Consider the following 18,469-nt stretch of genomic DNA (forward strand, 5'->3'; position numbering starts at 1 on the left):
CCCACAGGAATGAACTCCCATGGCAGTGCCCTGAATTTGGTGGCACTGCCCTGCATCTACCTAGGATCAAATCCTCTCATTTCTCCCTTGCAACCACTGTCTCAAAGGATACAAAAGATGAGCGGTCTGCAGTCTGCCCACTCCACTTAAGCAAAATAAAGAAAAAATAATCCTTGTGAATTGATCCAAAAATATAATAATTTATTTTCACCATTTATTTTGTCATTCACGAAAATATAGCCTATATAAGATATACAATGATTATTCTCCCCAACTATAACACTATGTACATTTTATAAACGGTTACTGATGTAATTATTTTCAAAGTCATTTTCACCATTTGTCATTCACCAAAAGATATATAAGGTATACAATGATTACTCTCCTCAACTATAACACTATCAACTTTTATAAACGGTTAATTATGTCATTATTTTCAAAGTCACATTTCCTCTCAGACAGGGGGTATTTGGGGTGAAATTGGTCTAGTGCGTAATGTGCTGCTACTTCATTTCCCATAGTTCCCGCTCTGAATAGCCGCTGTGCTGGATGACAGCTATCCGGCGCCGAAAGACCGATAGACACTCAAAACGAACAAGCCATGGCGGCCACGGGTGGAGGGAAAATTAGAAGCAGAAGATATCATATTGCCTCTAAACCTTACGCCAAAAGTAAACAGGTAAATCAAGTGGAAGTTTTTGCGTGAAAAGCTTGCGTCGAGGACATAGCTGTGACTGTAATGCCATTATCTTTTAGCTCTTGTTATTGTTTTGTTGGAGACATTTTGTGGCCTGCCGTTAGCGCTCATGGCCTCCACGCGTTGCTAGCTAGCATGTCACGGAAATGCTAAGCGAACTAGCAGACTGGCTGCTAGCGTATTTAGCCGACAGACGTATCTAAAGTTTAGACAAATGAGACGGACTTGACAGGTCAAAAGCATGATACTACAATCCGTTTAGACTAATAAACCTCCGTGATCAGTCGTTTAAGCGCTTGTACGAAACATACAAGCAGTCATGATCAACGACAGCCCCGTAAGCAATTTAGCTGCTAGCTAACAGTTAGCAAATAGCACGGAAGTCAATCCCAAACCGTCAACTCTGATCCGAATGCTATCTAACGTTACTAGGCTAGCATTAGCGACCAGCGCATTGTTGTCTCTGGTTCTGAACTTTGGCTACATAAACCATGGTCTGGTTTAATAATGTGATGTTTGAGCGTGCAGGTTTCTCACTATCCAGTTACAGGCACTGGTGTTATAAAACACATCATTTTGAGACACGTACGTTGTAACGGTTATAGCGAGTGTTAGCTAACATTTCCTAAATCTCTGCCAGCTGGATTGCGTAGGAAGCAGGCTGATTTGGTACCCACATGGTGGACTGAGAGACCTCTCTTAACCGTTATCAATTGCACAGAAATTGTTGTTTTCTTTAACATAAACCATTGTAAGGCAGTGAACGAATGTAATGTTACTGATATTTAGTTGATTATTGCTGTCTCAATTAGGCAGTCGTTACAGATCAAGTTGTTAATGTTTATTTGGTAAACACACTAGCACGCTCGCTAACTGATGTGTGCGGAACCACAACTGGGCTAACGTTAGTTAGCTTAAAAATGGTGCCAACGAGTTCCTTTGAGGACAGACTGAAGTAAGAGAAAGGCGAGATATACAGTATAGCTAACGTTAGCTGACCTTCCAGACTAACGTTGAGCTCAACTCAAACGTTAGCCGCCCGTATATCTAAATGATAATCTAGCCAATGGTTAGATAGATTATCATTTAGATTTAGTCGATTTTATTGTTAGCTGATAATTGATAAATAAGCCTCACGATATATAATGGCATTAATAGTAAAATTTCTCATAAAAATAAATCAGGCCTGTTATGAGGTAAGAATACAAAAATCCTTGGAAAAACACCATATCCTATTTAACAAACAGCCAAAAATATTAGCGAAAGGCCAAAAAGAAATTGGGGTTTTAGAGGGACCTGAAGTGTTGAAAATGAAGAATAATGGGACAGGAGTTACAACAATGGTGCATCAATGCCAAAGTAAACAAATATAGTAACTGACAAACAGTTGAACTTGTAGTGTTTTGTTTGTGTAAATGCAAAAATATCAGCTGTACCCAAATTAATATTGGCAAATATATGGTTCAACATCAAAATGTCGCCATAGCTACACAGTAGTGTCTGTGTAGCCCATAGTCTCCCGGCATAGCTTATGTGCACGTCTCCAAAATACACACAACCGCAAGAACTGTGATTCGTCCACTTTGTATTTCATCAAGTCATTGCCATTCCAATCGAAATCGCTATGAACCACCATTGTTACTGTTCTATTCCTGAGAAAGTAAACACAATTACGTTCAGGTTTTTCCATGCAGAATGAAAGAAAGCACAATATTGCCTTATAGTGTGTGTGTGTGTGTGTTTTTGTGTATGGTTTACAGCACTGAACACACATTTTGGAAGTTGTTTCTGTTTTAGTGCCAACACCTCTATATAACGTGTTTTCTGTCGTTTGTAAAATACATTGGAATGGCTAAAATTTGGGATGCTGTCGGATCTCAAGAGCTGTCACATTAATGTCACTTGAGCTTCCAGTAATGACTGCTTTTTGCCTTTCAGATGACTGGAATGGTTGAATAGCTGGATAGATACACTGTCAGTGTACTGGCACTCACGTATTAAATCAAAATCACCCTGTGTTTGAACCCAACGTGATTGCTTCCGGGGAGAACAATGATACATGCATGACAGTCTGCCTCGGGCCCTTTGGTCCCATGACCCTGTCCACAGGAGAAAAGCAGCCCCCTTAAATCCTTATAATCACAATAGCTTATGTACTGTAGCACTAAAGGCCAAACATACCGCCGCCGCCGTGCTTCATATGACCCGCATCATGTGCCGCTCCTAGCACCAATAGGAAGTCTCAAACTGCAGCGAGTCAACAGGAAGACGACGGACCACTAGGGGTCGGAATCACAAGTTTAATCACGATACGATATATCGATTTCTTTGAACGACGATATACGATATTTGCTGATACTATATCACAAGTCTGCCACGATACCATTTCGCTTCAATTCAGGGGCCTGCGATCGATACGAGACTATCATGTGCCTATTTAAACACAATCGGTTAGATTTATATCAACTCAAAAAAAGCAACTAAAATATGATTTGACAATTTTATTTCTGTTGTTCACTATAAAGTGACAACTTTCTCATGTTTAAGTGCAAATGATTTTGTTCGGTTAACTTAAAGAGCCCTTGATGACCTTTCAATTATGAACATAAGCCATGCACATCTATGCTTCATCATCTTGGATTTACAAGGCGTACATATCGATGTTTTCACTTTCCGATATCGACAATGTATTGTCCCACCCCTACCGACCACACGAGGCGGAGGGGCAGTAATGCTGTAAATAGGAAAGTGGCGTGGTGGGGCAGCGCACCTTGCCACTGCCGGTGTGGGGGTTGTACATAGAAAATAATAGGGGCAGCTATTTTGTCGAGCGCCGTGCGGTGTTTTGGCGTTAAGTGAATCTTCACCGGTGGTTGTACACACACTGGTCCTCCTTGACTGCCTGGATGTGGCATTGGTGTGAATTAGCAAGTTGAGACAGGTTGAAGTGCAGGCTGGCCCCCTGGTGTATTTCACAGATAAGCACGAAGCAAGAGGCACACATGGGCCTTATCAGGCCGTGAAAGCTACCATCAGATAGATCATGTACAACTGTAGTGTACATATGAAGTGGTTCACTAGCTAGCCAGCCCTTTTTCACCTGTTCCCCTCTCTATTATCTGTAGTAACACAGGAACATAGACGCAATGTCTCGTGTCGATGTGGTCTGAAGTTGTTCAAGTATAGTTGCGTTACCATTCTGGAACTAAAGGGAAGGCGATTGTTTCAAGACCTGAAGCATCCCCCCTTGTGTCTACCCTTTGCATATTCGAAATCCTACTAGACCTACATCCAAATTCAGAGATAATTAATTGGTCAATTTCAGTCGGAAAAAAAAACCCTGGAAAGCTCACTAAGCCGGGAAGACAGTTTTCTTCATCGTTTTATTTAATTGTTACCACCGTTTATAGGCAGAACAGAGAGATGTGTTCTAAATGTGTAAATAAATGATTGAAAACGCTGTCGCTCATATTTCCAGTTCCACAAAAAGAATCGTATACAGTGTCGTACAAGGCTCATCTCCATTGATTGGAATTCAGACAATATTATATTTGACCTGGGTGCAGTGCAGGCCAGTGCCACTGGCTCACTGCTTTAGAAGCATGCTCTGCCTGCCTGACCCACTTTCTGCCCTGGTGTTGCTTGAGTGGGGCTGTGTAGTGTAGTGGGGTCGGGGAGCAGGAATGACATTTCATTGTAAATAGGGCTATGTGTAGCTGATATATAAAAAAAATCAAATGCGATATTGATTTCTGTATTTTCCAAATCACTGACAAGACTGCAACATTTTATATAAAGTCGGGAGGCCTTCTAAACGTATTTGTTGACACACCAAGCATGTCTTAAGTTTTCTTATTTCTTCAGCATCGTATTTGTTCCCCTATATTTTTTTTGGGGTACTTTATCAAGTGCTGAAAAAGAAAAGAGACAGATTCAGTAAAGCTGTTAGTAGTGCTTTGCTGTAGTGACTCAAATGTCGATAATCACATCGAATGCTGATTATCAGGTGAAATTTATGGAGAACCTGAAAATAATATGAGACTATTTGATTGGTCCTCTCCTCGGTCTGTCTCTGTGTTTCTCACGGCTCTCTCTCTCATCTCATCCCCCTCTCCGTTGCCTCCCGTCTCTTTCCTCACACGTTATCATCAGCAGCAGCCGGGCCTGATCAGTCGGGTGACAGACACAGTAAAGAGCATCGTTCCTTCCTGGCTGCAGAAATACTTCAATAATGAGGAAGCTGGTGAAGGGGGAGCGGCTGTGCAGGCGACAGAGCAGAACAGCCAGCCCCCTCCCAACGGTAGCGACGAGGGACCTCCTCCCCTTGACGGACGCGACTCCCCGGAGCCCAGCACCAGTAACACAGGTGAGGGATCCTATTCAATCCCTCGAGCTATCGCATATATAAGCCATGGAAATGTATATCCCCTTGTGTATTCGCTCATGCCCGCCTTTGGTTTCTCCTCCTCACAGAGCCCGCGACTAGCAGGGCATCCCTCAACTTTCAGGAGCATGTGCTGTGTCGACCCCCCCTGAGCCGCTCCCACCTCCACTTCCCCCCGCTGGATGCCTCGTCCCCGGTCCTGGGCGCCTCCAGCAGCCTCTTCTCACAGCCCTCCACCTCCTCGGCCCCTGGGCCCTTTTCCACGGGCTTCTCCTTGATCAAGGAGATCAAGGACAACATCTCGCTGCACGAAGATGACAACATCTCCACCACTAGCGGCTTCTCCTCCCGCGCCTCTGACAAAGGTACAGAGAGAAAGTCTATTTGTACAAAATGGTTTTGTCTCTCTTCGTGTGTAGGCTTGTGTGTCTTTAAAGGCTAGTGTGGTGGTGTGTCAGAATAGACTTTTAACAGATCAGGCCACCACTTTTTGAATGATGCACGAACTGGGTGTTAGGCTAATTATACGCTTATTGTAGGTGGCTATGTTTCTGTGAGAGCAGATGTTGAAGGGGGTTGGTTCCGCGACACCAGAACTTGGTGTTGAAAGTGTTGTGAGCCTAATGAATTCATCCGTGATGGGAAGATTTCTGCTCTCTGAAAATGCTCCGAATAGTTCCTCTGTGTCGTGTGTTGGTTTCACAAAAGTACATGTTTCTCTGCAGATGTCCCCACCTCCAAAACAGCATTGATGCCCCAGCTGTGGTCTCCAGAGACGGACAGAACCAGTTCTGGGCCCCAGCCTGCCCACTCTAGTCTGAAAAAGCCTGCTTTCAACCTGTCTGTCTTTGGAACCTCCTCCAATGTGAGTGGATAATTTAACCTGTCTGTCTTTGGAACCTCCTCCAATGTGAGTGGTTAATTTAACCTGTCTGTCTTTGGAACCTCCTCCAATGTGAGTGGTTAATTTAACCTGTCTGTCTTTGGAACCTCCTCCAATGTGAACGTTTCATTTTCCTACCAGTCAAATAGTGAGTTTCGTCAGTGAGTAAAAGACTGCGTTTTTTACAGAGAACACTTTTTGAGCCACAAAGTTTTGCATTTATATAGATAATGTTTTGTAATTGATGACTACAGCAGCTTAGATTTCCCCGCTTATATTTTGGATGTTATGCGGTACTCCAACATGGAACAGCCTTCCCCCCGCGGTTGTTGGAGACATTACATCAAGCAGTGTTGATGCCTTCAAGAAGAGACTGAACAAACACCTCCTCAGCACCAGACCCTAAAACTCAAGGACTTCTATTCATCATACTTAATCCGTCTCACATATATTTACGAGTAGCTGCAGATCAATGCTAGGCTCTCTGAATGTTGTTCATGAAGCCTGTATCTGTAATAGCATAATAAAAAAAATAAAACTCCAACCAGCAGGGTGGCAGTCATGAGTGCTGAAGAAATAAAATAAAAGCGTTGTCGCATTGCACACGAGATGCACTACTAAAGTCCTGCTTCAAAATTAGGTGCAAGCGAGACAAACATGTTAGCTAATTTTAGGCTAAAGGGGGGAAAAAATTAATGATAGTTATCAGCTAAGCGGTAGGCAAGTCAGGTTTTTGCTAAATACCTGCACGGAGAGAGAGACAGACACTGGTGAGTGGGTAGGCTCAGGTATGAATTATTAGCCTATCATTTCTATGCAGTGTTCCAACACTAAATGCCAACAACCAAATATTTATCCAAACATGGTATTTACTTAAAGGTATGCTGAGTCACCTCAATTTTATATTGGAAAGTATAATGGCTATATCTTGACTTTCACTAATACATTTTGGCTCCTGCCTGCTGCTATTCTGCTTTCGTATTGTTTAAATTGTAAAACAATCAGAATAGACGAACAGTCCATTAAACCAATCAAAAGCCACTTTCTAGCATGATCATACAGTTGATCAAAAACGGTTGAATTAATCACATACAGTCAAACTTTGATATCGTTTTGTGTTTAATTGAAAGTTTATTGTTGTTAGATTTTGTAATAGCCTCAGTAGGACCCAGAGAGTCGGGTCAATGTGCAGAGCCAGGAAATGCCCTGCTTGAGGGAGCAAATGTGTGTCACAGCCAGGGTTTGATCTAGGCTGCCAGTGACCCACTTAAATAGAAAATGTCCCTCTGGAATTTGGTCAGTGCGCCCAATTGACCATCTGCAAAGTCACAGGCAACAGAACCTTCAATACAGCTTGCACGGGGCATTGCTTTTTAGTTGTAGACCAAATGTTGGGACATCGAGCACCAACTTAAAAATATGAGTTAAATGCAGCACTAGAGAAATCTTTTATTCTCTCACTGCGCACAGCCCAGTCGCTACCAGTACCAGTTTGCATTCTGCTTTATGTATTGAACTTTTTTGTGTCTCTCATTCCTTATATTACAAAAAGCCGTTCTGCAAAAACACGCAAAAGCCAAATTAGTTTTGTGTTTGAGAACCATTGAAAATTCATTCCTCTGATGTCATTTTGATGTGATGTACAAAGGCTGTGTTTAAGTTTCCCTGTTGACCGCTCTCTCTCTCTCTCTCCTCCAGTCATCATTGAACAGCACATTGCTGAACTCCAGCCAGCTGGGGGATTCTCCCTTCTACCCTGGGAAGACCACGTATGGCGGGGCAGCTGCGGTCAGAAGCTCTCGCACTCGCCCCGCCACACCGTACCAGGTCAGGCCCCCCACCTGCCTCCATGCACCGCTCGCTTAACACACTAACATACAGCAGAGAAGCCAAAAGGCAGCTCATCTCTTAAGTCCTTGATGAGAGCCATGCAGGGTCTGGAAATGAACACCTGCGACGCATCAGTTACAGGGAATTTTGGTGCACTTCACAAGGTTCCCACGGTCATGAAATTCCCAGAAAAGTTATGGAATTTGAAAAACTGTTTTCCAGGCCTCGAAAAGGTTTGGAATTAACGGTGTGTTTTGGAAACGTTTTGGAATTTACACTGTTTTTGGCTATTGTTAAAAATGTGTTTAATATAAAAATCCCCAAATATGTCTACATTATTTATATTACTAATTTAAAATCTTCGCAGACGCAGCTCGCCCGCTCAGCTTTGAGCAATTGTGCACCGCGAGTCCGTGAGTGACCGCGCCAACTTTTGCCCAATTATATTCATAGGATATCGTTTATATATATTTTTCTTCTGCCAGCCCTTGGGGGAGAGCCAAGAAGTGAATGTGGGACAGTGGTGCTGTAGGATCAAAGTCAACCTGACGTATGAATATTGATTTGCTTATTTGAGAGACCGATGAAATGACTGTCTGCTTGATCTGTAGGCCCCAGTGAGGAGGCAGATCAAGGCCAAACCTGCCGGTGCCCAGCCCTGTGGGGTGACCAGCGCCACAGCCAGACGCATCCTACAGTCTCTGGAGCGCATGTCAAGCCCTCTGGCTGTGAGTGTGTATACACACACACACACACACACACACACACATCCTGCAGTCTCTGGAGCGCATGTCAAGCCCTCTGGCTGTGAGTGTACACACACACACACACACACACACATCCTGCAGTCCCTGGAGCGCATGCCGTCTGAGACTGTACACACACACACACACACACACACACACACACCCATACAGGAGTACTACACAGCCATCTCTTCTACTCCAAATTGGATTCATGATGCAATAAGTGTTTTTATGTTGTCAATTGAAAAGGTACATGTAGGTTTTGTGTCACACTTACGTTTGTGATTATCTGCCAAGCTAGTCAGCACGTCAACGCGCCACTGAGTGCAGAATACTGTGTTTTGATCAGGTCTTTACTCGGGGCAGAATCCTGTTTTGATCAGGTCTTTATTGAGGGCAGAATACTGTTTTGATCAGGTCTTTACTCAGGGCAGAATACTGTGTTTTGATCAGGTCTTTACTGAGTGCAGAATACTGTTTTGATCAGGTCTTTACTGAGGGCAGAATCCTGTTTTGATCAGGTCTTTACTGAGGGCAGAATACTGTTTTCATCAGGTCTTTACTCAGGGCAGAATACTGTTTTGATCAGATCTTTACTGAGGGCAGAATACTGTTTTGATCAGGTCTTTACTCAGGGCAGAATACTGTTTTGATCAGATCTTTACTGAGGGCAGAATACTGTTTTGATCAGGTCTTTACTCAGGGCAGAATACTGTTTTGATCAGATCTTTACTGAGGGCAGAATACTGTTTTGATCAGGTCTTTACTCAGGGCAGAATACTGTTTTGATCAGATCTTTACTGAGGGCAGAATACTGTGTTTTGATCAGGTCTTTACTGAGGGCAGAAGACTGTGTTTTGATCAGGTCTTTACTGAGGGCAGAATACTGTGTTTTGATCAGGTCTTTACTCAGGGCAGAATACTGTTTTGATCAGGTCTTTACTGAGGGCAGAAGACTGTTTTGATCAGGTCTTTACTGAGGGCAGAATACTGTTTTGATCAGGTCTTTACTGAGGGCAGAAGACTGTTTTGATCAGGTCTTTACTGAGGGCAGAATACTGCGTTTTGATCAGGTCTTCTTTACTGAGGGCAGAATCCTGTTTTGATCAGGTCTTTACTGAGGGCAGACTACTGTGTTTTGATCAGGTCTTTACTGAGGGCAGAATACTGTGTTTTGATCAGGTCTTTACTGAGGGCAGAATACTGTGTTTTGATCAGGTCTTTACTGAGGGCAGAATACTGTGTTTTGATCAGGTCTTTACTGAGGGCAGAATACTGTGTTTTGATCAGGTCTTTACAGAATACTGTGTTTTGACCAGGTCTTTATTTTCTCAACAGGACGCCAAGAGGATCCCGGCTGCAACCTCCTCCCTGTCATCAGTAAGTGTTTTGGATGTCGTCGTCACAAAATAATCATTAGAAACCTGATTTGTTTGCAATCACACACACAACATGGATGTGATCATGCACCCTCATAAAAGGGGGTGGGGGGTTAGTAGTGACTGACAAGTGTGTGGGGGGGAATCCTAAGCCAAATAAAACAGTCTTATTAATTTTCTCATTTTTCTCCTTGCAGTCAATGGATGGCACAAATCTAGATCTTTCACATTGCCACAGCAAAAGGAAACGGGTAAATATTGATTTTTAAATCCTTGTGTCAATTCCTTCATGCCCAAATCCTTGTTTTGTTATTCCTTCATGCCAGTTCATTAGAAAGTTGCATTTGTCTCTAGCTGTGTCCACACTAAGCCACATGTTAGTTTGTTTTTATGCTATGTTTGGGTCATATGTCACTGCATGACACACGTATACATGTGTGCGTGCACATTGGTTCACCGCTGTGCTGTGCTGTGCTGTTGGGATGTTTCAGCAGGCTTTAGTGATGTGAACAGGGGCATCATTGTACAAGCCCAGCAGCACTTGCTTTGATTTGTCTTCCTGTCCTACCGCCTGTCGCTTCCTGTCCTACCGCCTGTTGGCCTCTTTTCTACCAGTCAACATGATTCTCCTCGCCTGGCTGGGACACAGCTGTTCACCGCTGTCCAACGTGCACATGTGCTCATTTAGAGAAGTGTGCCAGACTGCATGACTGTATTAGCAAGTGAAAGTGTGTGTGTGTGTGTGTGGGGGGGGGGTGGGGTGGGGTGGGGTTCGGGGATGAGAAAGAGGTGTGTTGTCAAGTGCAGTTGATTGTTAAACTGTGCCAGGACTGGACTAGTCCTCGGTGATAACCGTCAGGCATTCCCAGCTGTGACAGCTGCTTTCTAAAAAGCCAACAATGGTCTATTGACCCACACAGGCCTTAGAGACAAGACTGGCCTAAACCTAACTTGGTCTTTTCATGACTGGTATTAGTGTTGTTGGTTTTGGGTGTTGCGCTGCACACTGGGCAGGATCAAAAATTGATAAGCCAATAAGGGTTACCTTACCACCACTCGGTTCGGTCCGTTTTTTGCGACCATAAAATTTTGAATGCCACGGTTTTATCCAAACTGTGGTCTCTGCCTGTTCTCAAGCTTTTCCCTGCCGACCACTATGCCCTCTTACTAGGGCTGTCACTTTTGATTCGAGATTCGAAAAACATTCATTCAAATGTTGGGGGGAGATTCAAACTGTAATGACCTGTTCGAATTAAAGATTTGGCAAACTCAATTAAAAAAAGGGTAGGGGGTATATTAACTTTTAATACTTAAACCAATTGTGTGCGATTTCAAACTCGTTCAAGCTTGATTTTTGGAAAGAGTGAGAGCCCTACCTCTTCCCATGAGAAAAGCTGCCTGTTAAGCTGGCTCTACACCAAGCAGTAGTGTACACCTCTGGTTTGAAGCCTACCCAAGGAAGTTTCAAAATGTGAAACAAAATAACTTCAACACTGAGTATGTGTGATTAAAACGTGAGTCATCAATATGTTGACGATGTCTCTCATGGGAAAAGGGCCTTGGCTCTCTGTCATGCTTTTCTTTAATTATCTGAGTCTACTTAGAGCTTCCTATGTTTTGTCTATAGCTGGATGTGTTTTTGTTTTTGTCAGTGACGTTGAAGCTGATGCTTCCCATCATTGCCTCCCTCTCTTCTCTCCAGCTGGATTCGCCCCTCCCGCCCGTGCAGAGGCTGATGATTCCCGCAGCAGCGTCAGTGTCAGGAAGCCGCTCCGTGTCCTTCCGGGCGTCTCTGACCCCCGGGGCAGGGGGCCGGACCCTGGACAGGACGCCCAGAGACACGGTCAGAGCCGCTCAACCTCACCACAGCTCAAATGTGCTTCATCTGTACTAAATGCAATAAAAGGCGTTTCCTAGCATGATATTTGATGCTCAATTACTCTTTCCACCCGTAGCCCACAAGACAATCGCCACAAATACCTGAAGCAGCCCCAGGTCCATCTCAAAGGTACTGATGCGTCATTACTTCACTTTGGATGCTAGTAGGCCCCTCTCCATAACGCTGTGAGTCTAAATTGACTTGACTCAAGTTTGACTCCGTTTCTCTCCCCCTCTCCCAGCACAACTAGTTATTGTGGGCCAGCGTACCCTCTGTCCAGCACGCCTGCAGCCAGCAGCTCAAGCTCTGGAGGGGGCAAGATGAAGAGGGAGAGGACCAGTACACGGCCGTCGTCCAAACGCCCTGAAGACGACGAGGTGAGCACTCTTCTTAACCGTCTCCAGACATGACATCAATAAACATTTTGATGTTTTTCTTTTTGGGCCTTGAAATTGAGCTCACTGTGGTGCACGCGCTTGTTCTCTGACATCAGGTGGCTGAGGTGCCAGACCTGCCAGCCATCTCGCTTCCCATCAGCGCGTCCAGCCTGCCCACCTTCAGCTTCTCCTCCCCACCACTGCCCGCCGTCAACCCCGCCCCCAGCGTGACGCCTGTGACCCCTGCCAAGGACATGGTCACAGATAAGGTCTGACTTTAAAGTTTCTCGTGTTTCTCAGTGGCACCCACATCTAAAGCTTAACAGCTGTGTGTGTGTGTGTGTGTGTGTGTGTGTGTGTGTGTGTGTGTGTGTGTGTGTGTGTGTGTGTGTGTGTGTGTGTGTGTGTGTGTGTGTGTGTGTGAATGGTCTAAATGAGCACACTCACCTAATGTTGTGTTTCTTTCAGGAGCCCCCCACGGCCTCTACGCCCCCCTGTGAACCTTTTACCTTCTCCTCACCCATTGTCAAAGCAACTGCTGCTAGCCCACCTGCCTTCTCCCCATCTGTAAGTATATACTGTTTCCTAAAGAGTAGTCATTTCCAAGATTTAAATGATTTACCTCAGTAAAGTTGATAATAATAGTCATTTTCTTTTCCTCCTCCTAGGCTGGATTTACTTTTAGTGCACCTGTAGCAAAAATGGATCTCTCTATGTCAAATGGCAAGCTAGCTGCTCCCATAGTGGCAGCAGGTAAGAAAGAGTTGTTTTTCTTGCGCTTATTCAGAAAATGTGAACTCATAACAATGATTTTTGAACCGGCTGTTGTTTTCTACAGTGAAGTCAACTACAAGCAATAGCACAGAAGATTATGAAGGACCCTTCAAACCAGCCAAGACCCTGAAGCAGGGCAGTGTGCTGGACCTCCTCAAAACACCTGGTTAGAATCAATTAAAAGATGCTCTGCGGGAATGTTTGATTGCATCTCTGCAAGACGGAATCTGGATGTTCTAATGTTGTTTTTCTACCCTTTATCTTCTCCCTCTCTCTCTAGGCTTTGCCTCTCCTGTTGCTCGGAGTTCCCCGGGTCCCGACACAGCTCCCCAGCAGACCCCCACAGAATCCACAGCGGCCCTTTCCTCTACCTCTAGCACCTCCTCCTCTTCGACAGGGTTTGGCGACTTGTTCAAACCCCCGGCAGGCTCGTGGAATTGTGACGTTTGCCTAGTTCGGAATAATCCCTCGGACTCCCAGTGCGTCGCCTGCATGACCCCACAACCCAAGTCCTCGTCCAAACCCTCGGACAGTAAGCCAACGTCCGCCGCCCCCTCGACCACGTCTACGACCACCGCGGGTTTGGGTTTTGGCTCAATGTTCGCCAAACCCGCAGGAACCTGGGAGTGCGATACGTGTCTCGTGAAGAACAAACCCGAGGCGGCTAAGTGCGTGGCCTGTGATACGGCTAAGCCGGGCGTGGGGGTTAAGCCCTCACTGACTCTTCCCTCTGCCTTCTCCGCCGTTAAGACTGCGTCTACGACGACGGCCCCCGTCACTACAGGGTTCACAGGTTTTGGAGACAAGTTCAAGAAGCCCGAGGGCGCGTGGCAATGTGACACATGTATGGTGGAGAACACAGCGAAGGACACAAAGTGTGTGGCCTGCATGAGCGCTAAACCAGGTAATGGGGGCGAGAGCAAAGTGTCGGTGTTGATTGCTCACCAAAACACAAACTTGTGGTCTCTGTATTGACAATTCCTCCTTTTTCCCTGAAAGTAGGGAATCACATCAACTGTCATTAAATAATTGGGGATGGTTTGTCCTCTCCTCACTTAACAGGAGCGTCATCAACATTAACCTCGTCGCCGGCCGTCAGCGCCCCGCTGTTGGGATTCGGAGACCAGTTTAAGAAGCCAGCGGGAGCTTGGGATTGCGATGTCTGCTGTGTACAGAACAAGGCGGCCAACGTACAGTGTGCTGCCTGCCAGACACCCAAACCCGGAGCTAAAGTGGAGTCCAAAGGTAAATATGCATTTCCCCTGCTGTGCTGTGGAACCAGAGGTTTTTATGTCCTCGTACATATTTTTGAAGTTGTTAATTTGTTTTCTTAAGAAAATAATGTTTAGCTATTTAAAGATGCCGCCTAGTTGAAAATCATATTGCCCAACCATTATTTCCACGCATCATGTTGAACCATCCCAAAAAATCAGTACCAAATCCAGTGAAGTAATAAAGGTCTGGCGATTGTAGAACGATTTGAAATGGATACAATTTGTAATACGTTTGTTCCATATATTTCACCTTTTGGAATTATTGTAATCCTTTGCTTTTCTTTTGCCTTTGGTTCATCCACTTTTGGCACCTCCGGCTCCTCTGCATTCGGCACTTCTACCTCAGGAGGTTTCAAGTTTGGCTCATCGTCAGACGGTACCTCTGGATCAGACGGCTTCAAGTTTGGGGGTTCCCTTTCGGAGACGACCTCATCATCCTCTGGTGGATTCAAATTTGGAGGGTCATTTGGAAGCGCCTCATCAGAAACCAGTTCTAAAGACACTACTGAACCGTCAGGGTTCACGTTCGGCGGCTCTACTGAGGGCTTTAAATTTGGGACTGCCTCCAGCCAGGCAACAGTCAGCGATGACAAAAAGTCAGACCAACTTGCCGCAGGTTCTGGGTTCAAATTCGGAGCCAGTGGCGGGATAGCGTTTGGAACCGGAACGTCTAGCACAGAGAAGTCCTCCAAGGACGGTTTCTCCTTTGGACTGTCAAAACCTGGTGAGACAATTACAGCAGCACCCACTGTCACCTCATCCTCTGTGACTTTTACTCTCCCCACTTCCACGCAAGAAAAAGGTGACAGTGCGTCGTCGTCGACTGACTCCGCAAACACCGCCGCCACTGGATCTGTATTTGGGAGGCTGGGCGATCCCAGTCTGACTACCAACACACCACTAGGGGGCTCTACTTTTGGATCCTTGTCGGCAGAAAAGGAGCCTGCTGCTCCCGCGTTTACCTTTGGGAAGCCAGTGGAGAAGAAGGATTCTGCTCCCTCTGGCTTCCTGTTTGGTGCTGCTAGTAAAGAGCCCGAGGTCACACAGGCACCTGCCACTTTAGGGGGTTTCTCCTTCAGCAAACCCGACGCTCCCAAAGAGCAGCCGGCACCCACCTTCACCTTCGGCAAGCCGGCGGACAAGAGCGAAAGCCCCGCTCCAGACGGTCCTAACCCCTCCTTGAGCTTTGGACAAAGTGCTGGAGGTGAGAGAAACTTAACATACCGATTATTCTAGTCATAGATGTACGATTTCATTTGTGAATACTATGGTTCTGTTGCCTTTTGATCAGTTATGCTTTGATGATTCTTTCTGCCAATGGAGCATCTAATGCTGTTGCTTTTGTTTGTTGATTTATTAATTCAGAAAATATTTCAGAGTTTTCTACTGCAGTATAGTTCACCATCAGTCTTTTTCCCTCCCACAGATGCTGCTCCAAAACCAGCATTTTCCTTCATGACGAGCAATGCCACCACCACCTCCTCGTCCTCCACCGTCACCCCGGCCCCCAGTCTGTTTGGCGGCATGAGCGGCTCCACCCAGGCTCCCGCTGCTGCCGCTGCCCCCAGCACCTTCCTCTTTGGTCAGGCTGGCCCCTCAGGTGATGCTCCCCCAGCCAAGGGCTTCTTTGGCCAGAGCCAGGACAGCCAGCCGCCCGCCCCGTCAGCCACCTCCCTGAACTCCGCTCCGGCCCCGCCCGCGTCTCAGCCCTTCCTCTTCGGGGGTGCTGCCAACGCTGCTCCTGCTGCTGCTCCCTCCTTTGCTTTTGGAGGAGCAGCGCCCTCTGCTGCCTCAACTTCAGGTTGGTATCTCCGTTGGTAGCTTATGGGCCTTTTTCACCAGCAAGCCCCTTTGTTGTGTCTAAAAGGGAGGAAGTAACACAGGTGCAAGCAAACATTAATGAGGGTTTCCAACTTCCAATCCATTTAGGTATCAATCAATCAATATCTTTTATTTTACTAGGTAAAAAAATCTCTCATTGAGATTAAAACCTCTTTTCCAAGAGCGACCTGGCCAAAACGGCAGCATAAAGACACTTCCATCAATACACACAAACACAAAATAAACAGATAACATACAGTCAGTCACACACTCGGGGAAACAATAGTGAGGTTACACCGCAGGGCAATCACAAGAGCCAAGATAACTCATTTCTCTGTCTCTTAAGATTGACCTGAATTCCCCCAGAGTTATAAGATTTGATAGTTTCAAGTCTGCACATCATTCCAGGTGGAGGGGGCAGACAATTTAAAAGCCTTTTTACCCAGTTCAGTTCTGACTCTCGGGACCTGCATCTGAATGATATCCTGAGAGCGCAGGCCATAATGGCTGAGGTTTCTACACATATGTAAACACAGATATGTAGGAAGAAGCCCAAGAATAGATTTATAGATAAAAGTCAGCCAGTGAGAGAGTCTACGGACAGATAGAGATGGACAATTTGCAACAGCATACAAAGTGCAATGATACACGATGGCTCAATCAATCAATATCCTCTATTTAACCAGGTAAAAAACTCATTGAGATTAAAACCTCTTTTCCAAGAGTGACCTGGCCAAAACGGCAGCATGAAGACAGTTTCATCAATACACACAAACACAAAATAAACGGATAAAATACAGTCAGTCACACACTCAGGAAACAATAGTTAGGTTACACCGCAGGGCAATCACAAGAGCCAAGATAACTAATTTCTCTGTCTCTTAAAGTTGACCTGATAGCTGCAGTTAGTCATAAAACGCAAAGCACAGTGGTACACCGTGTCCAGTTTCTTTAAGTACTGGTCAGGAGCATTCATAAAAAGCAGATCTCCATAATCCAACAAGGGTAAAATAGTTGTCGTGATCAAGTGTTTCCTGACTTGAGATGAGAAACACGATTTATTTCTAAAAAAGAAACCTACCGTAATTTAAGTTACAGCTAAGAAACAAGTTTAACAATATGAGATTTAAAAGACAAGTTCTCATCAATTAAAATTAATCCCAGTGCCAGGGCCCTTGTTAAGGGTTTGCTTGCACCTGTTCCTGCCTTTTAGACACACAAAGGCTAAGTAGTTTCAAACCTTGTCACGTCAAGAACCCCTAAACTGACACAAGTCATACCACGGACCCCCATTTTGTCCCAGGGTCTCCCAACTGATAGGATTTTTGCTTTTAGATGTTTTATTACAGAAAGTGTATGAAACCCATGACCACAATAGGCATATATTCTGTCATTGTGTTATTTATGGATGCATTCTAGTCCAAATAAATTACCCCTATTTTCCCTGGGGATGTCCTCAAGGACCCCTGAGGGTCCCCAGACCCCACTTTGAGAACCACGGGCCTAAAATGCTTTTCCTGAATATTTGACATGAAATGTGTTCCTATATAGAACATGTTGGTTGTATGGTTGTCATAGGTGCGTGAGCATGCTGTCTGTTACATAATAGCTTATAGTGGGCTTGAGCGATAACTGAAACTTGGTTGACATGTCGGGGCCTATTTAGACATATGCACAATTTTGTGCGAACTCAAAGGGACATGTAATGTTGTGATACTTCTCCTACACTCTCCACTTTTCAACAATCAGAATAATAGCAGAGGACTTTGAAAGAATAGAGCAGGGGTCAACAACTTAGGGCACGCAAAGGGTTAACCAGTGGCACGGCTGCAGCAATAAGTGCGCAATTGAGATTTGTTTGCAGAAATGTTGACGTGCCCTGCCAAATTAACTATTTCACAGCCGTTTGCAGTTACATAGGATATTTAAGGTACTGACCCTCTCTACTCTGCCTCTGATTGGTTGCCTTCCATGGCAGCAGAAAGCAGATGAAAAATACCAGCGCAGAAGACTGAGAAGGACCGTGCTGTGTAGCTTGCTCTCATCCTATGTCCTGATTTTGGATGGAATAACATTACAGATGTTGGAGATTACATTTTTGATGTGTGAGTCATTAATCTTGGTGTGGCACACTGATTGACAAGTAAATTTGAAAATGTCAATTAATATAAAAAAAGGTTGCCGACCCCTGGAATAGAGTATTGTGTTAAAGCAGGATCAAGAGGCTGAAGTGGCTGCTGCAGGTCCAGTCAAGGTTAGATGCAGGATGGGGATCTTAATTGATCGCCACCACCCTTTAAGTTACAACTGTCTCATTGAATCTCATTGATTGGTTGTCCCTATTGCAATTAAGCAAATGACAGCAAGTGTAATCTGTAAAGATGTCCATATAGCGCTTGACAATTTTGAACCATGACCATTGCAC

The 18,469-nt window shown here is 45.1% G+C and overlaps 1 protein-coding gene across 1 annotated transcript in view; it reads left to right on the forward strand.

Moving 5' to 3' along the window:
- The first annotated feature begins 586 nt into the window (after positions 1 to 586).
- Positions 587 to 18,469, forward strand: part of nup153 (nucleoporin 153) — a 20,511-nt gene continuing 2,628 nt past the window's right edge. The window contains exons 1-19 of the mRNA XM_083645756.1: positions 587 to 679; positions 4,853 to 5,063; positions 5,171 to 5,446; positions 5,807 to 5,946; positions 7,663 to 7,791; positions 8,406 to 8,522; positions 9,879 to 9,920; positions 10,117 to 10,170; positions 11,622 to 11,762; positions 11,875 to 11,927; positions 12,040 to 12,175; positions 12,292 to 12,444; positions 12,644 to 12,742; positions 12,844 to 12,928; positions 13,014 to 13,115; positions 13,230 to 13,853; positions 14,012 to 14,194; positions 14,570 to 15,427; positions 15,650 to 16,024. Of these exons, the coding sequence (XP_083501882.1) occupies positions 602 to 679; positions 4,853 to 5,063; positions 5,171 to 5,446; positions 5,807 to 5,946; positions 7,663 to 7,791; positions 8,406 to 8,522; positions 9,879 to 9,920; positions 10,117 to 10,170; positions 11,622 to 11,762; positions 11,875 to 11,927; positions 12,040 to 12,175; positions 12,292 to 12,444; positions 12,644 to 12,742; positions 12,844 to 12,928; positions 13,014 to 13,115; positions 13,230 to 13,853; positions 14,012 to 14,194; positions 14,570 to 15,427; positions 15,650 to 16,024 (3,856 nt within the window). The 5' untranslated portion in view covers positions 587 to 601. The remainder of the gene's footprint in view (positions 680 to 4,852; positions 5,064 to 5,170; positions 5,447 to 5,806; positions 5,947 to 7,662; positions 7,792 to 8,405; positions 8,523 to 9,878; positions 9,921 to 10,116; positions 10,171 to 11,621; positions 11,763 to 11,874; positions 11,928 to 12,039; positions 12,176 to 12,291; positions 12,445 to 12,643; positions 12,743 to 12,843; positions 12,929 to 13,013; positions 13,116 to 13,229; positions 13,854 to 14,011; positions 14,195 to 14,569; positions 15,428 to 15,649; positions 16,025 to 18,469) is intronic.

Source organism: Poromitra crassiceps (genome assembly GCF_964638095.1).
Source record: "Poromitra crassiceps genome assembly, chromosome: 11".
In the NCBI taxonomy this organism is placed as follows: Eukaryota; Metazoa; Chordata; class Actinopteri; order Beryciformes; family Melamphaidae; genus Poromitra; species Poromitra crassiceps.